A 21999-nucleotide genomic window follows, 5' to 3' on the forward strand; every position below is an offset into this window, starting at 1 on the left:
TCAGAAGATTGATTGATTAATTGATCAACGTATTGTTTTATATTTTTTATCATGAATAATTAAGGTGAATAGACGAAATTTTCTATCAAATTTTATCATTAAATTACATTTTGAATAAAAATTAACACATTGTGAATGAAATAGAAGTTTTAAGGTTAATGATTAGCACAAATTCAAATCATTTAAGAATACAATTGTCTTCAATATTAGTCCAGATAAATTACATTAGAAAGCATTGAATAATAATGAATTCTCTTACCGTACTAAGCAACAAATTAAATTCTCATATCAACCATCAGTTATCTTAGACTCTTCTCTTAATCTCCAAATTAGCCTTGATACCCTCGTTTACCAACTCAGCACTTCAATGATTTGTCCCATCTCTCTCACTATATAAAGACCTCATTGGCTACCATTTCGGCAACCCAATTCTCTTCTTCACCCCCTTTTGGTTAGAAATATATAATTCAAGAAAAAGAGAGACTGCCATTTGCCAAGCAATAACCATGGCAAGAAGGAAGGTGAAGCTTGCATGGATAGCGAATGACAGTGCCAGAAGAGCCAGTCTCAAGAAAAGGAGGTTAGGCTTGTTGAAGAAAGTGAGTGAGCTGACCACTCTATGCGGTGTCGATGCTTGTGTCATCATCTATAGCCCGGACAAAACCGAGCCAGTGGTGTGGCCGTCACACGACGTGATGCAACAACAGCTTGCACGGTTCCAAAGCATGCCCGAGTCGGAGCGGCAGAAGAAAATGACGAACCAAGATACCTACCTCAGAGAAAAGGTTACAAAGGCGCAAGAACAACTGACGCAGTGCCAAAGGAGGAACAAGGAAGTCGAGATGACCCATCTCATGCATCAAATCAATCAAGGCAAGGAGCTTGATGAACTTAACCTCAGTGAACTGCATGGGCTGATTTGGTTTGTGGAAGAGAAAATTAATCAGATTAGAAAACGGATTGAGTTTTTCCTACAAGTTCCTTTTGCACCTGCAGGCGCCCCTTATCATCCACATCTTCCTCTTCCTCCCCAAGGCCCTGCAGTAAATGAAACGGCCCGAATTGGCAGTGGCAGCGCAGGCCATGGTGGGGACGGAAGGACTCACACCGAGCCCTCGCTGTGGGACCAATGGCTCATCGATATGATGAACCACAATGAACACAAATCTGCTGGCAGCAGTAGGATAAGGAGTGATGTGGGCTTACCATATCACCCATTTGCTGGGAGTGCTGCAGATGATCCGGGGATGCCAGGACACTCATTTGCTGGCAGCTCCAGTGGCGCAGCTCACACGGGGCTGCCTCCTATGAGTTTTAGACAACAGGGTGCAGGTGCAAGTGACATGGGGCTGTCTCGTGCGAGTAGCATCGGAGGCAGCGGTTTTGGCCCTTTGGGGAGTGATATAGGGCTGGGACTGCACCCTCTCAGTGGAGACGTAAGAAGAAGCTCTGCCGGAAGTGAGTTAGGGCTGCCGCATTTCCGAAGTCTTGGAGGCAGCAGCAGTGGTGCTGGCAGCGATATCGGACTGCCATTTGATGGGAAAACCTGGCCAAACAACTTTTCTCCCTGAATTTAATTTGCTTTGTTGTTCAGTTGCATCGTGTATTCACAAAAAGTCATATTCGAGAATTATGGTTAAGTAAACATAAATAAGTTTTCCTGTTTTCTTTTGTTATTTCATTTATTGGCCAGGTTGTTATTTTGTTGTTCAGTAGCAAGTTAATTATGGTTAAGTAAACATAATGCTGTTGCCTTCTCTTTGTTTTATAGTTTCATATTTGATGCACACTATTAGGTCAACATAAGCGGTCACCTCATTAAAAAGGCCAAATTAAAACTTTTAAAAACTTAAAAATAAATATCAACACTTTTAAAAATTTTAATTACATAAAAAATAAATTTCTCACTCATATCTCCCTCGTCCAATCTCCTCTTCTTCCTTTACTTTGCTTCTTTCAAACCCGATCTTATAATGGTTCGTGGCTGTGTTGGTGTTGGAAATTGTCAAGTGAATGCAGATCTTATATGTGTAGAAACTTGAAGGATCATTTCATTTTCTTCTTAACAACATATTTGTAGTAGTCTTCGAGGATGATGCTTCCATCGTTGGTTTAATTTTTTACTGCTGAGATAACATTGGACTTGAAACAGATGGAGATCTGTCTAACCATAGAATACATAAAAGCAGATTTTTTTTTTCTTTATCACAATTGTTTTGATTCCATGGGCTCTTAAAAATCGTTGTCTTTTTAACACTGTTCAAGATATGCAAATCCCAGTGCAACAAATCATGCACGCTTTGCTTCTTAACAACCCAGTTTTCTCAATCTTACATATACGCAAATCCTTGCCCCAACTGAAACAAATCCAAACCAAACGAGGCTTAATGTCGATGGGTTCTTTTCCAGCCACCTTATCGCCTTCTGTGTCTTGTCGAACACAGAAACCTTGTCCATTGCATCACTGCCAATAATGGGAATTGAAGTTGGCTTATATAAGGTGTTGCCAGCAACAACAAAACCATAAATCATTATAAGAATGAGTTGAGAGAGAAACAAACTTGATTTTATTTTATTTTAAATATTAATTTTTATTTTTAAATCTTTAAAAATTTTAATTTTGCTTTAATAATGAGATGGTAGTTTTATAATGGCATGAAAGTGGGTTATACACCTTCTATACATCAAATATAAATCCATATTTTTTATGTTTAATAAAATAAGGGTTAAGCATCTAAAATGATTTTTTCTAAACCTTTAACAGAGAGATATTGTTGAAACCCTAAAAGAGATTGAGAAATTTTGTAGGGGATTTTCGTTTTGTTGAAAGAAAAGGAATTCAAACCAAAAGGCTGCATCTTTCTAAAATCCTAAGCGAGATAATTTATTGAAACAACGGATTTTGGGTTTTCATTAAAAGAATAAGAATTCAAATGTAGAAATCACTTAAAAAATATATCACTAAAATCAACAAATAAAAATTACTTTGAAATCTTTAAATATCTTATTAGTCTTAAAGTTGTATAATTTTGCCAAACTTAATTTAATCGAAGAAGGAGAAGAGGAGAAGAAGTCGATGGAGTTGGAGAGAGATAGAAAAAAAGGAACAAGAAAAGAATGACTATGAGGGAGTCGGAGATAAAAAGAAAAAAAGAAATTTTATTATTATTTATGTATTTTTTAAGGAAAATTATTAATATTTAATTTTAAGCCTCTAAACATATTTAACTTTAATTCATTAATGAAGTGACAGCATTTTATGAGTTTACAAAGTATAGAAACTATATATTATCTGTACATCAAATAGAAATCTAAAAAGAAACTATCAATGGAATTGACCAATGATGTAATGGAGCACAATTCCATGGAAATAAATGGGTATGCAAGAAGAATGCATCAAAGAAATGTATGGTTCCAACTAAAAAATTTTCTCACTCAAACTAATCAAAGTTTTAATTTTGAATTCACTTTTTTTCTCTTATTTCAATTTTTGGACATAGATGAACACTCAAATAGTTGGTGCATGTATCCTTATTCAAAGCGTTGGATTCAAATCCGATCCTTCTTTATATAAAAACTAAAATCTAGACATAGATATAGCTAGATCCATATATAAAGAGAGAATAAATTCGATTGGTAGGATTTGATTGAAATTTGAAGTTACCAAAAAAAAATAAATTGTTCATTTACCAGTAACGCACAACTAATTGCCATCTTAAACGAAATTAGAAAAAGGGAAAACGTTTGATAACGTCGGCAGCAGGATTTGAACCTGCGCGGGTGAACCCAACAGATTTCAAGTCTGTCTCCTTAACCACTCGGACATACCGACTTGGTTGGTTCGACCAATTTAGTTGTGTTATATAACAAAATTTCTTTCAGCTAGATCAATTCCCCACTCCTCTCCTCTTTTGGGTACAATTTCTATTTTTTAAAAAAAATAAAAGGGAAAAAATTAACAACTTAAAGCTCAAACATATCTAAGCGGAATCATACTAATAATATCTCCAAAAGAAGACTGATTTAAACTCAAACAGAAGCTTCAGCATATTTATGCTCTATCTCCCCGAGTCACTTGCAGCATCTGTTAGAAGGTGCCAACTTAAATGGACAACGGCAAATCTTGAGGGAGTTATATTGTTTTAGGCTTGCATGCAGTGGCATCTTCCTTCACTTTACATGAATTCCCGAGATGGCAAAAGCTCTCTCTTAACCTTAACGGATCTGATCACAATACATTTCCTTGCTTCAGCCATGTTTCAGAGCAAGGTAAGAATATTTTGACAGAATGTGGACGAAGCCCACACCAAACACAAATGAATTGGGAATTACTGCTTAATATTTTGAGTAGAATCAGCTCGTTAGCCTATTCTCTTCAAGTAAAAAATCTGTCCTGCCTATACTGTTTATCAGTCTTGACATCGTGTTACAAAAAGCATTGGAAAAGAAAACCATGCGATAACACAAAAGTGGATGCCACACCCAACTGGGAATGCAGAAGTTAAGACCGCGAGATCACTGAACAGAGACCGCGCGACGCAGAAGAAAATCGATAGATTTCTTTTATGTTTTTGTACAAAAATTTATAAACAAAGCACAGGCTGCCACGTTGTTGACTTATGTACTTGCCCTCCATCTCCAGTGAACAACAGAGGTCGCGCTAGTGAAAGAACAACATCGTCCGATTCAGTGAAACAAACAATAACCGCGCGCCTAACTGAAACCATACCACCACATTGTTGGCTGTTGATAAAGTTCTCTCGCGATCCATCAGAAAACCAATATCTATTTAAAGCAGAAGCAGAAGCCTTTCACTTTAGGCTAGCCCTGCAACTCCTTTTGCTTTAGCGATGAAGATATTCTCAAAGACACTCTGCGCGACAGACATCAACAGGAGATGTGCGGTTGGAATGAACTACTTCAAAATGGAACGTTTCCCAAAATTACAAGGCCATTATAAGGTGGATTTTGTTGTCAAGGATGAGAGCGGCCGTAAGTGGATCTTTTGCTGCTCTACACGTATCACAAAGAACCCAAATCACCCGAAACACCCAAAGCCTGTTCTCATCAAGGAATGGATTCCATTTGTTCGTAGTAAGAAGCTTTGTGTTGGTGACAGAGTGACCATCTACGCGGAGCTTGATGAAACAGGTTCGACAAACTATAGGGTTAAAGTGGAGAAGCGAACCAGCCCTTCTAAAGCTGCTTCATCTCATGTTATGAACCACAACCCTGATGGAGACAACAGTTCATCCAGCCACAACAGTGACAATGAATCAAAAGCGACCTTCCAGCCTTCCAGGGATCTTTTGCCTGAAGTCCTGAACCGTGACCTAGGTGGAACTACTGCTGCAACAGGCTCCAGCTTTGACAAGGAGCAACTACCAACCAACCACAGCATTTTTCAAGTTATTAAATGCTACAAGACTGAAAGGAGCTTGAGTTTGGAATTGACACTGAAACCAACCATGACAGGGGGAAGCACAGCTGCAACGAGCTCCTGCATTTACACAGAGCAAACACCAAACCCCCACAGCACTTCTCGAGATATAAAATGCGACAAGATCACAAGGCCTAGCCTGAACTTGAGTTTGGAATTGGCTCTGACACCAACCATGACAGGGAGACCACATCATGCTTATATGCAATGGACAGAACCCAAAACCATCAATTTCTTTGGGAGCTAATTATAGGGCTTGAAAGCAAGGCTGGAAGTTACAAGACTTGAGAGGAAAGAGCAACCAAGCTTTCCAAGCCTTAGTAAAGAGATGGATGGGTGCTTATGTTAAGCTCCCTTTTGTTCCCTTTCATGCAAATGGTGTTGTACTCTCCTAGGATGTAAAATACTACTAGCGCTAGTATTTTCCTGAGATGTGAAAAACTACTAGTTCTTGTATTCTCTTAGGACGTAAAATACCACTAGTGCTTGCATTTTCCTTGGATGTAAAATACTACTAGTGCTTGTATTCTCTTAGGATGTAAAATACTACTAGTGCTAATTTTGTTTGAAAATGTTGTCTCTGATTTTGTCTGGAAATTGTTTTGGTGTGATTAATTATATGATGAGTAGCATTTTGCTAGTTTTGATTTGTATTTTTCCTTTTTCAGAATTTTAGGGGGAGTTGATGAATGTTATAAGGAAAGTTAATACTAGCCTTGAATTGAGAAGATGAACTTTAAAGAGTTTCCAATTAAGTAGTTCTTAATCCAAAAAATATAGTAAAATTATAGCAGTAAATGATAATCAAGCAGTAGCAAGAATTAGATATCAAGATATACCTCAAGTGAGTGGTTTTGATATTTTGAACTCAATCCTTTAGAAGAATGGAGAAATTGATGAAAAATATTATCCACATGATTTGATAGATTGAATGAGAAAGAAAAAGTAAATACATACATTTGAAGTCACTTTGACTCAGGGAAAATTTTTGCAAGATGGAAATAAGACCAGCAATGCTTTATGGCTATGAATGAAGAAGTTTCCTTGAGATACAGATATTATAACAGTTGCCAACTGGAGCCTAAGGTGGCATGAATATTGAGACCAAGGCCTATAAATGCTCCTGTAAAACAATGTAACCTATGGAAGATGTCCAAATCAATCAAAGGGGCAACCAACAGATACGAATAAAACTATACTCTAAATGTAAGAATAGGTTTGTCAAAATAGCAGCTTCATAAACTGTTACAAATGACAAACAGAATATTTAACTCCAACCAAATGAAAAAATGTTTCAAGAAATTAATTTATAACATCAAAAGTTAAAATGCTAAATAGCACGAAGGAGGAAAGACTAAAATAAATCATATTTCTATGTGTAATCACAAAAAAAAAGCTATTGTACACAATTTACGCACACAACTCTCTTCAAACTGTAAGAGCAGCAGTTTTGTCCCAAAGGAATACAGGCAAAGACAGATGTAGACATAACATTGATAGAAAAGCAGAAGGAAAAGAATTACAACATACCAGTAAGAAAAAAAATGAAACCAACCATCAGAAGCACCACTAAAGGATCTTGTTATACTGGCTACTGAGTGAATCCCTGAGATTAGAATAGAGACCATACAGCGAGTACTGTCGAAGATTCTCCACTTCATACCATGAGTTGAGAACAGAAAGATGCTTATCTGTCCCAGAAAATGCAAGCTGTATCCCAAGGCTGCAATCTACAGACCCTCCATGGTTTTTGCAGTTATTTGTACTGATTGCACAGTCTTGCTTGTTTAGGCACACAAAATTTGATTTTCCCGAACATTGAGCACAGCCATCCCTTTTCCAATACAAGTTTTGCAGCCTGCCTTTCTTAAACTCAAGCACCTGCATAAACAAGACTACCATCAGTTTCTGTAGACTTTTATGAAGGTAAACTAATACCATAATGAATCAGATTCTGGCTAATCCCTTACAAGAGTGAAGCTTGTTACAGTGTATGTATTGTTTGCGACAAAAGCAGGCAGCGACCTTGCAGCGTATTTTCGACCAGCGAATGCAACCATATACCCACCAACTGAGTCCTGAAAACATCAAAGCTTACAGAGATTCTTATTTATATCAATGCGACAGAATCACATATATATAACTTCCCAAAAGAGAGAGAGAACTCTGAATTGCTGGTTCGGCTTGTCAAGACTAAATGCGACAAATTAGGCACTGTTTGTTGTCACTTTTACTACTTGCCTTTTGCTTCCGGAAGAAGATAAAAATTTGTTTTCACGAGCAAAATGCCTCATTTTATTTACACATAGAAAATCAAATTAAAAAGGGTATTACATTTTAATCATTCTCTCATTTTTTAGTCAATTAAGATTTTTCTTCCTAGCATTTTCTTTAGCGCAAAAATCAAGTAACAAACAGAACCTTAAAGATGACAGTAATTTACAAATTACATTAATTCAAATACATGGATCCTCAGATCCCATCATTCCATAAATTCCACAATTAACAATTTCTAGAAATTAGAATTGAGGGAGCTAACCGGAGAGAAAGAGGAGGTGTTAATGGTGAGGAGAGAGATCTCATCAACTTTAGGTCTAAAGAGAGCTACGCGAGAGTTGGAGTTCGATAGAGAGAGTCGGCGATCGCAAGGAGACAGCTGAAGTGAGCTGTTGAAGAAGAACGACTGCCTTGATGCGAACGCGATCCCGAAGGTGAACCCGTCCGATAACTGGATTTTCGTGTCCGAGCACGGCGTGTACGCGTGGTTTGTGTCGTCGCTCGATTCCACCAGAAGTGGCGCCGTCGCCGCCGTCATCAGAAGAAGAAGAAAATAAGCCGCCGGTTTCTCCATTTTTTAATTATTATTTTTTAAAAAAAAATTGCGTTTTTGCTGGTCTTGGGATGCTGGATGTCAGCTGGTTGGGGATGAACGAGTGAGACAAGAGTAAAAAGGAGGAGCTTCGAATGTGAATTTGGGCCATCAATGCGGCCCATTTTCTTGGATTGGATTTAGGCTAAACGTACCCAGTTTAGTAGTAACATTGCATTTGTTAGGAGTTACCATTATATTAATATTATCAAAAATTAATTTGAGATGCATATGAAATTTAAGCATGTTTAATTTCATTTTTGCCCTCCTTATCGAATTGTTCATGAAATTATTGTTTTTGGAGAAGTCGAAATAGCTATTATCAATTCTTGAATGATGGTTATTCCATGCGAATCAAAACAGGTCAAAAAATTTTTGGACATAATATCTAAAAAACTCCTATTATTTAAGAAAATTAAAATAAGCCCTCAAACTTTTATTACGTTAAACTAAAACCCTTATATTTTTATTTTAAGGCAAATAAGCCCGTATATTTTTATTTTGAGTTAAATAAACTCTTATGACTAATTATTAATTTAATCAAAATGTCATTTGTCATTGTATATCGTGCGACATTAACATAGCATGTTATATCTTATAATTGATAATGATGTGGTATATTGATATATCATAATTGATTTTGATGTGATATGCTAATTTAACATTATAAGATGGTCATTTAACATTTTTCACCTTTCACATCAATGTCATGTCAGTATTATATGGATATAAAATGATAAGTTACATTTTGATTAATGGCAATTAGTTAATCATTAGTCATAAAAGCTTATTTAACACAAAATAGAATACAAGAGCTTAATTGAACATAATAAAAGAATAAAGAATTATTTGAATTTGTTTAAATAGTTTAGGGACTTATTTGAACATTATGCCAATTTTTGTTTTTTAAATTACTACTTATCTATACATTTAATTAAAAAGAAGCCCCTAGAAAGCTTCTAGGTTTGGCCACATCGCCGATCTCTTTTATTGACACATGGTGGACTTAGAAAGGAGTTTGGGATGTCTTTTTGGCGGTCTAAATGGACAGCTTTCGGTAGTAAGTCCGGTGTGGTTAAAGTGTGGATATCGATTCGTGTGGATTTTAATGCATTTAAACATGCATGCATCCAATGGTTAGAGGCCACGTTGCCAATTTTATAATCGTGGGTTTTGTTCATGCACATCTTGCGTTTGATGGTTCACGTGAACCTGTCTTCCTTTACTAAGAGTTGGACCCAATTACTCCTCTATATACAAAAGAACGCATGTGTGGCCTGAAATAGGTGTCATGTTTTTCTTTCTTGGCTAGATGTGTTGCTATCTTCTCCACATCCATCAATTGTTTTATATCTTGGTATTATCACCTTTGCTCAAAGTCATTTTTCCTTTTTTCCTTCTTGTGTAGAGTCTTTACTTTTTGTATAGGTCAACATAAGCAGCCTATTCTTTTCTTTGTTTTGTGCAGGGCACCTGTTCTAGAAATTTCTCCTTTCACTTTTTTTCGTACTTTTGTTTTTCTTTTGTTTTTCCTTTCTTATTTGCAAAAAATCTAGAGATAAAAAAAGAGAATAGAGTCAAGCTCTCTTTTATGTTTCTCCTTTCTTCTCGATCTTATTTTCTCCTTGTTTCTTTAGTTTTATTTCATATATTTATTTTCCCTTTCATGTTGTTTGTTTTTTATAATTGAGTCCTATGTTTCCCGATTTTTCATTTAATATTGAGTTCAAAATGAGTGGTATTAGCCATAGGTATGGTATTCTTCGACATTATAATTATCCTTGCTTTTCGCTTTCAAATTTTTCCTTTTTGATCAAATCGTCCAGCCTTCTCAATAAGTCCACACTTATTCATATCTTCTAGTAAATATATATAAACAACTAGCTGTTTAGCTCTATTTGCATGTATATATTATAACTGGTAATTAACTTTTTTTTTCTTCAGTTTGCTTTTGTTTAGAGAAGGGAAGAAGAGGGAGAAGAAAAAAAAAAAGAAGAAAGTGCACTTTGCAGAAGATGTGATGGATCTTAGAGGTGATGGGGAAGACTTCAGGAGACAACTAATTAAGAATTTCTATTAGAAATTTACAAAACAAAAATAAAAATGCAAACTTTTGTTTAAAACTTTTGTTTTTTTGGGTTTTTTGGCTATATTTAGTAGATCAATTATAAGTTTTGATGCATGCAAAGTTTGGGTATTGAGAAAATGTAGGGAATTAGAAATTAGTTTGAATTTGAAAGTTTCCATTTTGCTCTTGCTTATCTTTATATTTCCATTCTTGCTACTTTGGAATCTTATATTTTTTCCATTTTTGCTATAGCTTTCATTTACTTTGAATTGGGATCTTCGATTTGCATATCTTAGATGTGTGGAAACGCAAAGGCTACCAATTGAAATTTGGTTCGAAATGCAACATATTTTGTTGCCCTTTGATTTCTAGGAATGAAGTAGATTGTTAGGCATTCTTTGAATTTTGAATGTTGTTTTTTTCCTCATTTTTTTTCTCTAGGTGTATTTGATTGGATATGGCTTTGTTCTTAATTCATGTAAATGCGTTAAATTCTGTATTTGAGGTCATAGTGTTAGCTTTTTTAAATCTTCAATGCCTCTGACAAAGTCATTTTCATTTTTCTCAACTGATAAGTGTATAAGATCCAACTGTGCATTCAATTCAACAACCCAACATAGGGAGCTAAGCTTTGTTACATACTTCTTAAAGCATTATATCAAAGCCAATTTGTAAGGGGATTTTGAAAATGTTAAGGTGAGAAAAATACTTTTTTTTTCTTCAAGAATGTTAGAGCTAGAAGCTAATTCAACATTCTTTGTTCCCATTCATTATGTGCCATGATTTCAACTATTGAGATGAAATCCCAATGCAACCTAGCTAAAAGCACAAATGTTTGCTCCTTTTTAAATTTCTCTCATTGCAATAATGATGATAACCCTTGATTTCTTTTGATTAGTTTATTGTGGATAACAAGGCAAGAATTCAAATTCAATAGTCATGGCAAATAATTAAAGATTATGGCAAAAATAAATGGAGAAATTGTTACATCTTGGAAAATTTTGTTTGTATCTTTTGATGCTTTTTTGTTTGTTTACTTTGGTCTTCGATCTATTGAGAAGAAACTCTTATAGCATGTTTAGTACGAGGAATAGCTAAGTTATTCTCTTTCTATTCCCATCTTTTCTTTTTTCCCTCATTTGGTTAGCAATAGTCTCAAGGAATAACTATTCTTAAATATTAGTTATTCCTTAAAATTAGTCAAAAGCCACGCTTAACTAAACTCAACCTCCCAATAGTATTTGCTATTCATGGTTAGGGGAACAGCTTCAAAAATTGAAAAGACTAAAATAACCTTTATAAATATAAAAAATTACAACCTTAGACATATAAATACCTTATTTTTCTTGTCATTTTTCCTTTTTTTATCTCTCCCTTCTCACATTCTTACCTTTTTTTTTCTCTCTCTAACCTCCACTTACCATCAGAGGTGGCCATGATAATGACAGACGATGGAAGTGACAACGGTTTCAAGGTCAGATATGACCAAAAGGCGTCGATGTAGTGCTCTTCGGCAAGATCCAACCAAAGAGCCATTGGATCTGGGGTCGACTGTGTGACTTGGATGTTGGAAGCGCTGGATCTAATGTTTCTCGGTTAAATCCCCATGGCTGGATTTAGCACTCCACAACGTTTCATTATGCCGTTTGCATTTCTAGTGGCCAATCCATAAAGAAAAAGAAAAGAAAAGGAAAAAAAGAAAAAATATTAAAAAAAAGAAGTTAAAATTTATTTATGAATTAAACAAAATTAATATTTTAAAATTTTAATTATAACAATGTTTAAATTATAAATAAATATTAATATTTAACTTATCAAATTATTAAAATATTAAATTTTTAATGAAAATATAAATTAAAAATGAAAAATGAAAATAGAAAGAAATAGAAAATTATAATAATAATTTAATAATAAATTATTAAAACTTGAAAATTTAAAATTTTAATAAAAATAAAAATTAAATGAATAGAAAAGAAAAAATTTGCTTATTTTTGTTTTTTGGTATAAATTTAACTAAAATTTATAAAGGGTACTTTTGTTTTTTTTAAAAAATAAATATTATTATAATAAAATGTTTAAGTTATTTTTATATATTATAAAAGTTAATATTTTAAATTTGGAAATTAATTAGAATTATTATTATTTTAATCATAATAATATTTAAATTATAAATAAAATATTAGTATTTTAAAATATTAATGATTAAATTATAAATAAAATATTAATATTTATGAATGTTAATATCTAAATTATTAATTATTAATATTTTAAATAAATTATTAATTATTAATATTTAAAAAATACAATAAATTAAAATAAAAAATTATATAATAAAGGATACTGTTATCTTTNTAATCATATATTATAATAAAGGATACTTTTGTCTTTTTATCACCTATTTCTTTGTTATTCCAAAATAATTTTTACCAACCAAATATTGTAATAAGTTATAATAGCAATTCGCACTTTATTCCATTCTGTTAACCAAACAACATGCTTGTTTAGCTTAGTTTTTTTTCAGCTTATCTACTTCTTAAAAGTAGAAGCTAAGCTAAACAGAATTTTGAGAAGCTCTTAAAAAAATAAACAGCTTTTTTTTAAAGAACATAATTAAAAAAAAAACCTAAAAGAAAAGCTCCGGAGAGGAGCTTTCTCTTTTTTTTAAAAAAAAAAAGACATGCTAACTTTTCTAGAAATGCCCCGTCTTTCTCTCTCAATTGATCTCCCTCTCCTTTTCCCCCCTTTGCAAATCATTTTTCTCCAATGCAAATCATGATCTCTTTTTCCTTTACCTCTCTCTCTTTCTACAAAGACTATTAAAAAAACAAAAAATAAATGACTCAGCAATAGAATAGCAAAATTTGGGATGTTTTTGTTTTTACAAAAATTAAGAAAAAATAAGACCCAAAATTCAAAGTTGCATTCAAGTACTATTTAAAGGTTTTCTCTCTTTTTCACCAAAAAAGATTTTAATATAAAATACATCGTTTTCTCTTCTCTTTTTTCTTAGGGAATTGAATCATCATAGTCTGATTGCTTGTTAGATCAACAAAAATCTAATACCATTACTACTATATAAAAATTGAGAGCTGTTCCATTTTTTTCATGGATTTTGTTGATTTTAACATTTGAAATCTTATGTAAGCTCAAAGTAGATTTGTTTCGCTTTGATTTATTAGGCGATTGAAGATAATATGAATACCCTTTGTGGTAATTTTAATGAAAATTAGAGCTTATATAATTTATTTTGTCAAACTACTTACCAAATAACTTTAGCTTAATTTTAAAAGCTATTATTTTTCATAAGAGCTTCATAATAGCTTTTAAGTTAAAAAAAAGCTAGACCAAACAAGCTCTACATAATAACATTTCCTTTCTATTCTTAACTTATTCTTTTCCCACAGAATACCTATTTTATTCTATTCCGTGAGTCAAATGTGCCATTATGATTTTTTATTCATTCTATGGGTTCTTATTTGGTTGCTAATGTGATCTGCTATCTAACAACAAATAGTTATAGTTGAAAAATTAAAAAAAGAGCAACATATCCTTTTCTTTACACATTTGAGATGATCGCTCACATAAGAAAGTGAGATTATGGGATGAAACCACTAGTATTGCTCCTCTTAGAAAGCCGTTAATCATTCATGATAATCCCTCTTTCAAAGAGGCTCTCATGAACAAGAATGAAGAGGATTTATTTTTAGACAATGATATCAAAATATAGACAATCGAGTGATGATAAGATTGATAGTGAATTTGAGAATGCTAACGCACAGATGGGTGGATCTGATGATTTTTATTTTGACATAGTGGTTGGAATCCCACCATCAAGATCTCAGATGAAAAATAAGAGGAACTTGCTTAAAGGTGGAATCAATCGATCATCATAAGATTACTAAGACAACCCTTATCGTATCGATTTTTATGCAATAAAATTGAACTTTTATGGAGGCCAAAAGATAAATATATAGTTATGGATCTTGTTGATGATAACTTCTTGGTTAAGTTTGCAGAGGAAGAGGAGTAATTACGAGCTTTGTTAGAAAGACCCTGGCTAGTGCAAGGGAATTATTTAATGGTTAATCTATGGCCTCTAACTTTTTCTTGTGTCTCACAAGATCTCTCAATGGTGGTGGCATAGGTGCGCTTTCTTGGTATGCCTTTGCATATTTACCACAAATCTATGTTTCGTCAAATTATTTCCTTACGAGGGAGATTAATTAGGATAGACTATAATACTGATTCAAGGAAGAAGGGAAAATTTGCCCGAATAGTAGTAAAACTTGATTTTTCAAAACAATTACTCTAAAGTTCTTTCTTAAAGGAAAAACTCAACTGATTGAGTATGAAAGTGTCACAACCCAACTCGAGGGTCCGTGACTGACGCATAAGCCCAACAGGCAAGTCCACTAAACCCGAACAAATCTTAGAATCCAAAATCATTAATACAAAGCCAAGGGATTTAATAATCAAATATTCATAATAAATCCAAATATAATACATTAATCCATGGCTCATAATTCATGCAGTTATTCATGAGGCCAAACATTGGCCATCAAATCAGGTTCGTACATAACAACCCTTACACAATTCAAATGGCATCTCGTGCTTCAAATATTTTACAAACAAATCAAACTTGAAGATGGAAGGCCCACACAAACTCAATGAAGTGAAACATTGGGAGGGAGACCTACCAGATGCCAATTATGTGTTTGTCCAATTGACAACACTTGCTACGTAATCCCATAGCTTCTCTTATCTAAACATGGTACAACAGAAGGGTGAATCATTTAATACTTAGTGAGGGAATACTATCATAGCATAATATTTTATATATAAAATATATTGAGGCCTATCTAGCAATAAGACTTTCATATTCAAACATCTCCAATTCAAAGGTGTGAAGATCATCCTAATATCCTACATGTACAACTGCTCATATAAACTATTGCCAAATCACATCTCAACGGTGTATCATATCTTCAATTTATAAATTCTATGTCCACACATCAAATTATATCGATTCAAGGCTTATCTTTAAACCCCAAACCTTCTTTATTCTATTAAAGGTTTGCAAGAAAATTGGAAGACTCTGTCATAATTTTCTTTGAGGAAGAGATTGAAATAATAGAAAGGTACATCTTTTGAATTGAAAAGATGTGTGTAAACTGAAAGAGGAAGGTGGGTTGGGCATTAGATGTCTTAGAACTATGAATGAAGCTTTTTTGCTCAAGTAGTGTTGGCATTTGGTGACAAAATTGAATTCACTTTGGGGAAGTTATTATAGGAAAACTATAACAGGAAGATGCAAATCATTCCTAACAACTTACAAAGAGCAGGCTCTTCATCCTTTTAGTTAGCTATAAGTCAACCTTGGGATAAACTCAAGAAACATTTTAGATGGGCAATTGACAATGGTCAAATTGCACAATCTAGAATGATGTCTAGCTTGGTGATCACTTGCTAATATAAATAGCTAAAACTTTAGATTGGACTTTGTCGACAACAGCTATGTTAAAGATTATACTTTACTGAATGGCAATTGGGATCTAGGTGAATTAGCTAATTTATTACCAGAGCCAACTTGATAACTCCTGGAACTTTGAGTTTACTAGATCAATTTTACTGGTTGTTATCAGCTTGAGGACAGTTTATTATGGCTTCCGCTTATGATATGTTAAAAGGGAGGAATATATCATAAATGGAAGCAAATAGTGGAGTATAGCAGTTGGCATGGAAGTGGAATGGTCGACAGCGAATTAAATGTTCTTGCTTTATTGTTTGCAAGAAAGGATTCTGACTAACAAAGAAAAGGTACGTCGTCACCTATCAACCGATGCCTTTTGTCCACAATGTAAACTCGAAGAAGAATTGACTTTACATCTTTTGAGAAATTGTCTAATTGTAAAGATTGTCTAGACGAGGCTATTACTGCACAAAGAGGTTGAGAAACTACAAATAGGATCCATTTTAGAATGGATTTTGATAAATCTAAATTCTTACAAATAGAAGATAGATAGGGTACCATGAGGTGGTTATTTTTGGTATCACATGGTGGTTCTTATGGAAGTGGTGAAATACTTTTGTGTTTGAGCGTAAATCCATCAACATGGAAAGACACTTGAACCTAATAAAAAGTTTCTATTTTTCAACTCATAATGCTTGTCACTTAGTGATGGAACCATTAACTTTTCACATACAAGACGCGAGATATGCAAAGCAAGTGGCTGTAGAGGGAGTCATTCAAAATTCATCAGGTGATTGGCAAATAGGGTATGCCATGTGATTGGATAAGTGTAATGCATATCATGTGGAATTGTGGGGTGTATTTAGGGGTTTGAGATTGGCATGGGATATCGGTTTTCACAACTCTGCTCTATTCCTCTTTACACTCGGTAAATCAAATTTTTACCACAATTTACTCCTATTTCATTAAACTCACTGAGTCTTATTATTTAAGGATGTTAGGCCACTCTTAGTTGACTAAGAATTCCTTAGTCGATTGAATGCATTTTTTTTTCAATGTGAGAGTCAAAGATTTTCTTATAATTCCTTCACATTAACCATCCCCAAATTTCTTCTAATCTCACAAAATCTATCTTCACTCAGTGGTTTGGTAAAAATGTCTGCTAATTGATGTAGAGTATTCACAAAATCTATTTTAATGTCATTTTTCACTACATGGTCTCTAATAAAATGGTGTCTAATTTCAATGTGCTTTGTCCTAGAATGTTGTACAGGATTTTTTGATATGTTGATTGCACTTGTATTATCACAGTATATCGTTACATTATGCATAGTTATTCCATAGTCTTTTGATTGTTGCTTGATCTAAAGGATTTGTGCACGGCAGCTACCTAATGATACATATTTAGCCTCTGCTGTAGATAGTGCTACTGAGTTTTGCTTTTTGCTGGACCAAGACACAAGCATCCTTCCTAGAAATTGGCATGTTCCACTAGTGCTTTTCCTATCAGTTCTGCTCCCAGCAAAGTTAGCATCTGAATATCCAACTAAGCTAAGAGTTGAGTTTCAGAGTACCATATTCCTAGTTCTTGAGTGTCTATGAGGTATCTAAAAATTCTTTTAACAGCTGTTAGGTGTGATTCTTAAGGCTGTGATTGAAATCTAGCACACAAGCAAACACAAAATTGAATGTCTGGTCTACTTACTGTTAAGTAAAGAAGAGAGCCGATCATACCTCTATAGAGTTTTTGATCTACATATTTACCTTTTTCATCTAAATTGAGTTTGGTGGATGTACTTATTAGTGTGGAAATTGATTTCAGCTTTAGCATATCGAACTTCTTGAGCATTTCATGAGTATATCTTTTTTGGTTGATGAAGATTCCTTCCTCACTTTGTTTGATTTGAATACCAAGGAAGTACTTCAACTCTCTCATCATGCTCATTTCAAATTCACCTTGTATTTCCTTTGCAAATTTCTTGCATAAAGCTTCATTAGTTGCACCAAATACAATATCGTCCACATATATTTGCACAACAATTAAATCATTTAGATATCTTTTTGTGAACAATGTAGTATCGATGTTGCCTCTATCATATCCTTTCTTAATTAGAAATTTTGAAAGCCTCTCATACCAAGCTCTAGGAGCTTGTTTCAATCCATACAATGCTTTGTGAAGCTTAAAGACATGATCAGATTTTTCAAAATCTTCAAAGCCAGGTGGTTGTTCTACAAAAACTTTTTCTTGAATTAATCCATTTAAGAATGCACTTTTTACATCCATTTGGTACAACTTAAAATCCATGAAGCATGCAAAGGCTAGCAACAACCTTATGGCTTCAATCCTAGTTACGGGAGCAAAGGTTTCATCATAATCTATTCCTTTTTCTTGGTTGTAACCTTTTGCTACCAGCCTAGCTTTGTTTCTAACTACATTTCCTTGCTCATCTATTTTATTTCTGAATACCCATTTAGTACCAACAATAGGATGATTTGAAGGTCTAGGTACCAATGACCATATATGATTCCTATTGAATTGATCAAGTTCTTCTTGCATGGCCATTATCCAAATTTCCTCATTTTCAGCTTCTTCAAAGTTTTTAGGTTCAATTTGAGATATAAAAGCTGAAAACTCACAAGTTTCTCTAGTTGCTTTCCTAGTTTTAACTCTTTGTGAAATGTCACCTATTATTTGGTCTTGTGGGTGATCTCTTACAAATCTCCAATTCCTTGGTAGATCATCATGCTGATTTTTTGCTATTTGCAGATTTCCTAGAAATGAAGTTTCATTTTCTCTTCTAGATGAGCTTTTTTCATTATTTTTATTGTTCTCTAAGCCATTTCCTCCATTTGTTTTTCTAGGATTTCTATATCATCATCATCATCATGAACTTCTTTTTGTAATGCATTTGACTCATCAAAAACTATACTGATTCTTCAACGGTAAGGGTCCTTTTGTTAAAAGCTCTATACGCCTTTGAGTTTAATGCATATCCTAAAAATATTGCTTCATCACTCTTTGCATCAAACTTCCCTAAGGGTTGTTTTCCATTGTTCAATAAAAAGCATTTACAGCCAAAACTCCTAAGGTGAGAAATATTTGGTTTCCTACCTTTGTAAAGTTCATATGGAGTTTTTGAAATCAAGGGTCTTATTGAGACTCTATTAAGGATATAAGCTGTTGTATTTACTGCCTCAGCCTAAAGATATTTAGGTAGGTTGTTCTCACATAACATGGTCCTAGCCATTTCTTTTAATGTTCTGTTTTTCCTCTTTACAACTCCATTTTGCTAGGGTGTTCTAAGTGCAGAAAAATTGTGATCCAACCCCTTTTCATTGTAAAATTTTTGAAACTCATCATTCTCAAATTATCCTCCATGGTCACTCCTTATGATAACTATGGCTAGTCCTTTTTCATTTTCTACTTTCTTACAATAACTTAAGAATGCTTGTAGAGCATCATTCTTATGAGCAAGGAAGTATACCCAAGTATATCTAGAATAGTCATCAACTATTACAAAGCCATAAGATTTACCTCCTAAGCTAGTTGTGCTTATTGGACCAAATAGATCAATGTGCAACAATTCAAGAGGTCTCGATGTTGACATTATTTTCTTAGTCTTAAAAGATGTTCTAACTTGTTTTCCTAGTTGGCAAGCATCACATATCCTATCTTTTTCAAATTTCAATTCCAACAGTCCAGCAACAAGATTTTTCTTTATTAATTTAGACATAGTATATATGCTCACATATCCTAATCTCCTATGCCATAACCAGCTATCATTCTTAGCATTTGCAACAAGACAGACTACACTATTCACATCAAGGTCTTCAAGAAAGATTACATACATGTTCTTTAACCTTTTTCCTATAAATGAGATTTTATTTGTACTCATATCAATTACTTCACACTTAGTTGAATCAAAACATACTTTAAATCCTTTATCACATAATTGACTAGTACTTAGTAGATTATGATTTAAGCCTTTAACTAGCAACACATGACTAATTTGAGTTTGCGAACTCTTACTAACCATACCTATACCATGTATTCTGCCTTTTGAATCATCTCCAAAGAATATGGTTCCTCCCTTTCTCTTATCCAACTGAGCAAACAGCATTTCATGTCCTGTCATGTGCTGTGAACAGCCACTATCCAAGTACTAAGGCTATTTCTTCTTGAGTTGAGCTCTTGAACATATCTCTTTTAAGTCCAGCTCAACCTACAGAACAGAATTTCAGTTTTTCTTTATAGGTACCCACACTTTGATGGGTCCTTGAGTGTTAGCTGCAGCAAAGGATCCCTTAGGAACCCAAATTTTCTTAACTTTCTGTACTTTTCTTTTCTTAAAATAGTCATATGACAAATGACCATGTTTACCACAATTATAACATCTAGGTAATGCATTAGCTGAATATTTATTGTGGTATGCTTCTCTTTTTGAAGATTCATTTTTCACACATTTAAGAGCTGTGTTTTCATCAAAAGTTATTTGCAAGGCTTCAGACTTGTTTTCCAGCTCTTATTTTAAAAACTCAAAGTCTGTTTTTGAGTGTTCTAACTCAGCTTGCAAAATATTTCTTTGCTCAAAAATTGAGGTGAACTCTTGTTTGATTTGTTCCAAATCATTTTCAAGTAATGTAGCATTTTTCTTCAATGATTTGTAGTTTGAAAAAAGTTTTTCAAATTCATCATTAAGGCATTCATATTCATCTTGTAAATCATCATAAGAATTAATGTAGGGGGATGAGGATAGCTCTGATTCATCCTCTTGTGCCATTAAACAGATGTTTGCTCTTTCCTCAGATTTTTCATCATCAGTTTCAGAACGTGAAGTGTCACTGTTCGACCATGCAGCAGCCACCATTGCTTTCTTGGATTTCTTAATTTTCTTTGGTGTTTCATCTTTCAGCAATGGACACTCGGACTTGAAGTGACCAGGTTTCTTGCATTTGTAGCAGATCATTTCCTCCTTTTTGTTGGAGTCATTTTTGTTTCTTATTTTCCATGAAGCACCTTGATCTTTCGTGAAACCTCTTCTAGTTTGCCTTCGATTTCTTATGCTCATTAGTTTTTTGAATTTTCTTGCAACCAGAGCTAAATCTTCATCATCATCACAAGAAAGCTCTTTCAGCTCTTTTTCAAGAATGTTGGCTTTAAGTGCAATACTCTTTTTTTTTCCTTTGCTTCCCTTCGGTCTTCTTCTTCTTCTTCCTTAAGCTCCAGCTCATGAGTAAGAAGAGAACCATATATCTCATTGAAAGTGATGATGTTTAGATCTTTAGCCTCTCTAATGGCAATCGCTTTTGGTTTCCAAGATTTTGGTAGGCATTTAAGTAGTCTTTTAACTAATTCATGTTTAGGGATAGGCTTGCCTAGTTGACTTAATTTATTTGTAATGTTTGTAAACCTATTAAGCATGCTGGTGGTGTCTTCACCAAGCTCTATTTTGAACAGTTCATAACTATGTGTTAAGAGAGCAATTTTAGACTCCTTTACTTGAGAAGTCCCATCATGGATTATTCTAAGTTTTTTCCAGACTTGTTTAGTTGTTGTACAGCTTGAGACTTTGTTAAATTCAATGGGGGTCAAGGCACAATGTAATGTGTTGATGGCCTTAAAGTTTATTTGAACTTTCTTAGTTTCAGCCTCAGTCCATTCAAACCTTGGCTTGGGCATCAACTCATTTGTAGCTACATTCACGGTTGAGGGCATAAAGGGTCCATTAGTTATGACATCCCACATTTCATAATCTATAGCTCTAATATAAATTGACATTCTAGTGCTCAAATAAGGGTAATTAGAGCCATCAAACAGAGGTGGTCTGTTTGTTGATTGTCCCTCAGCAACTATGGTTTTTTGTTGAGCTATTTGGATCCTCCCAAAGGATGCTAAGCCTTAAAAATAGGGAACTAGCTCTGATACCAATTGTTGGTCCCGTTAATATGTTCTAGAAGGGGGGTGAATAGCATAATTTGGCTTTTGATAAGATGTGGAACTAATTTCCAAAACTTAAGAAAGTAAAAACAAAGTATAAGGTTCACAATAATTTAGAGTGGTTCGGTCCAAGACCTACATTTACTACCTTGATTATCCAACCAAGGATTTTCCCAATGATTCACTAAGAATCCGGTGAAATTCACAAGCTTTC

At 33.9% G+C, this 21999-nt stretch overlaps 2 protein-coding genes and 1 non-coding gene across 3 annotated transcripts; 1 reads left to right on the forward strand and 2 right to left on the reverse strand.

Moving 5' to 3' along the window:
- On the forward strand, window positions 507-1571 carry LOC18598433 (MADS-box transcription factor PHERES 1). Its single transcript, XM_018120927.1, has one exon. It carries the CDS (start codon window positions 507-509, stop codon window positions 1569-1571), a length of 1065 nt encoding a protein of 354 aa, XP_017976416.1.
- Window positions 3752-3832, reverse strand: TRNAS-UGA. Its single transcript has one exon. It is a non-coding gene; the product is annotated as a tRNA-Ser (tRNA).
- Window positions 6713-8381, reverse strand: LOC18598435. Its single transcript, XM_007027953.2, has 3 exons — window positions 7980-8381; window positions 7411-7518; window positions 6713-7321 (listed from the first exon to the last, which is right to left on the reverse strand). Exons 1-3 carry the CDS (start codon window positions 8289-8291, stop codon window positions 7010-7012), a joined length of 732 nt encoding a protein of 243 aa, XP_007028015.1. The 5' UTR covers window positions 8292-8381; the 3' UTR covers window positions 6713-7009.

This window comes from Theobroma cacao, chromosome 5, assembly GCF_000208745.1.
Source record: "Theobroma cacao cultivar B97-61/B2 chromosome 5, Criollo_cocoa_genome_V2, whole genome shotgun sequence".
In the NCBI taxonomy this organism is placed as follows: Eukaryota; Viridiplantae; Streptophyta; class Magnoliopsida; order Malvales; family Malvaceae; genus Theobroma; species Theobroma cacao.

Bases quoted from the DNA above. Each gene is read 5' to 3' on its own strand.
- LOC18598435 (XM_007027953.2), bottom strand. From the start codon at position 8,291: ATGGAGAAACCGGCGGCTTATTTTCTTCTTCTTCTGATGACGGCGGCG. The intron at 7,519-7,979 runs GTTAGCTCCCTC...TGATGTTTTCAG, and splicing joins ACACCTCCTCTTTCTCTCCG to GACTCAGTTGGTGGGTATAT. The intron at 7,322-7,410 runs GTAAGGGATTAG...TTGTTTATGCAG, and splicing joins CTGTAACAAGCTTCACTCTT to GTGCTTGAGTTTAAGAAAGG.
- LOC18598433 (XM_018120927.1), top strand. From the start codon at position 507: ATGGCAAGAAGGAAGGTGAAGCTTGCATGGATAGCGAATGACAGTGCC.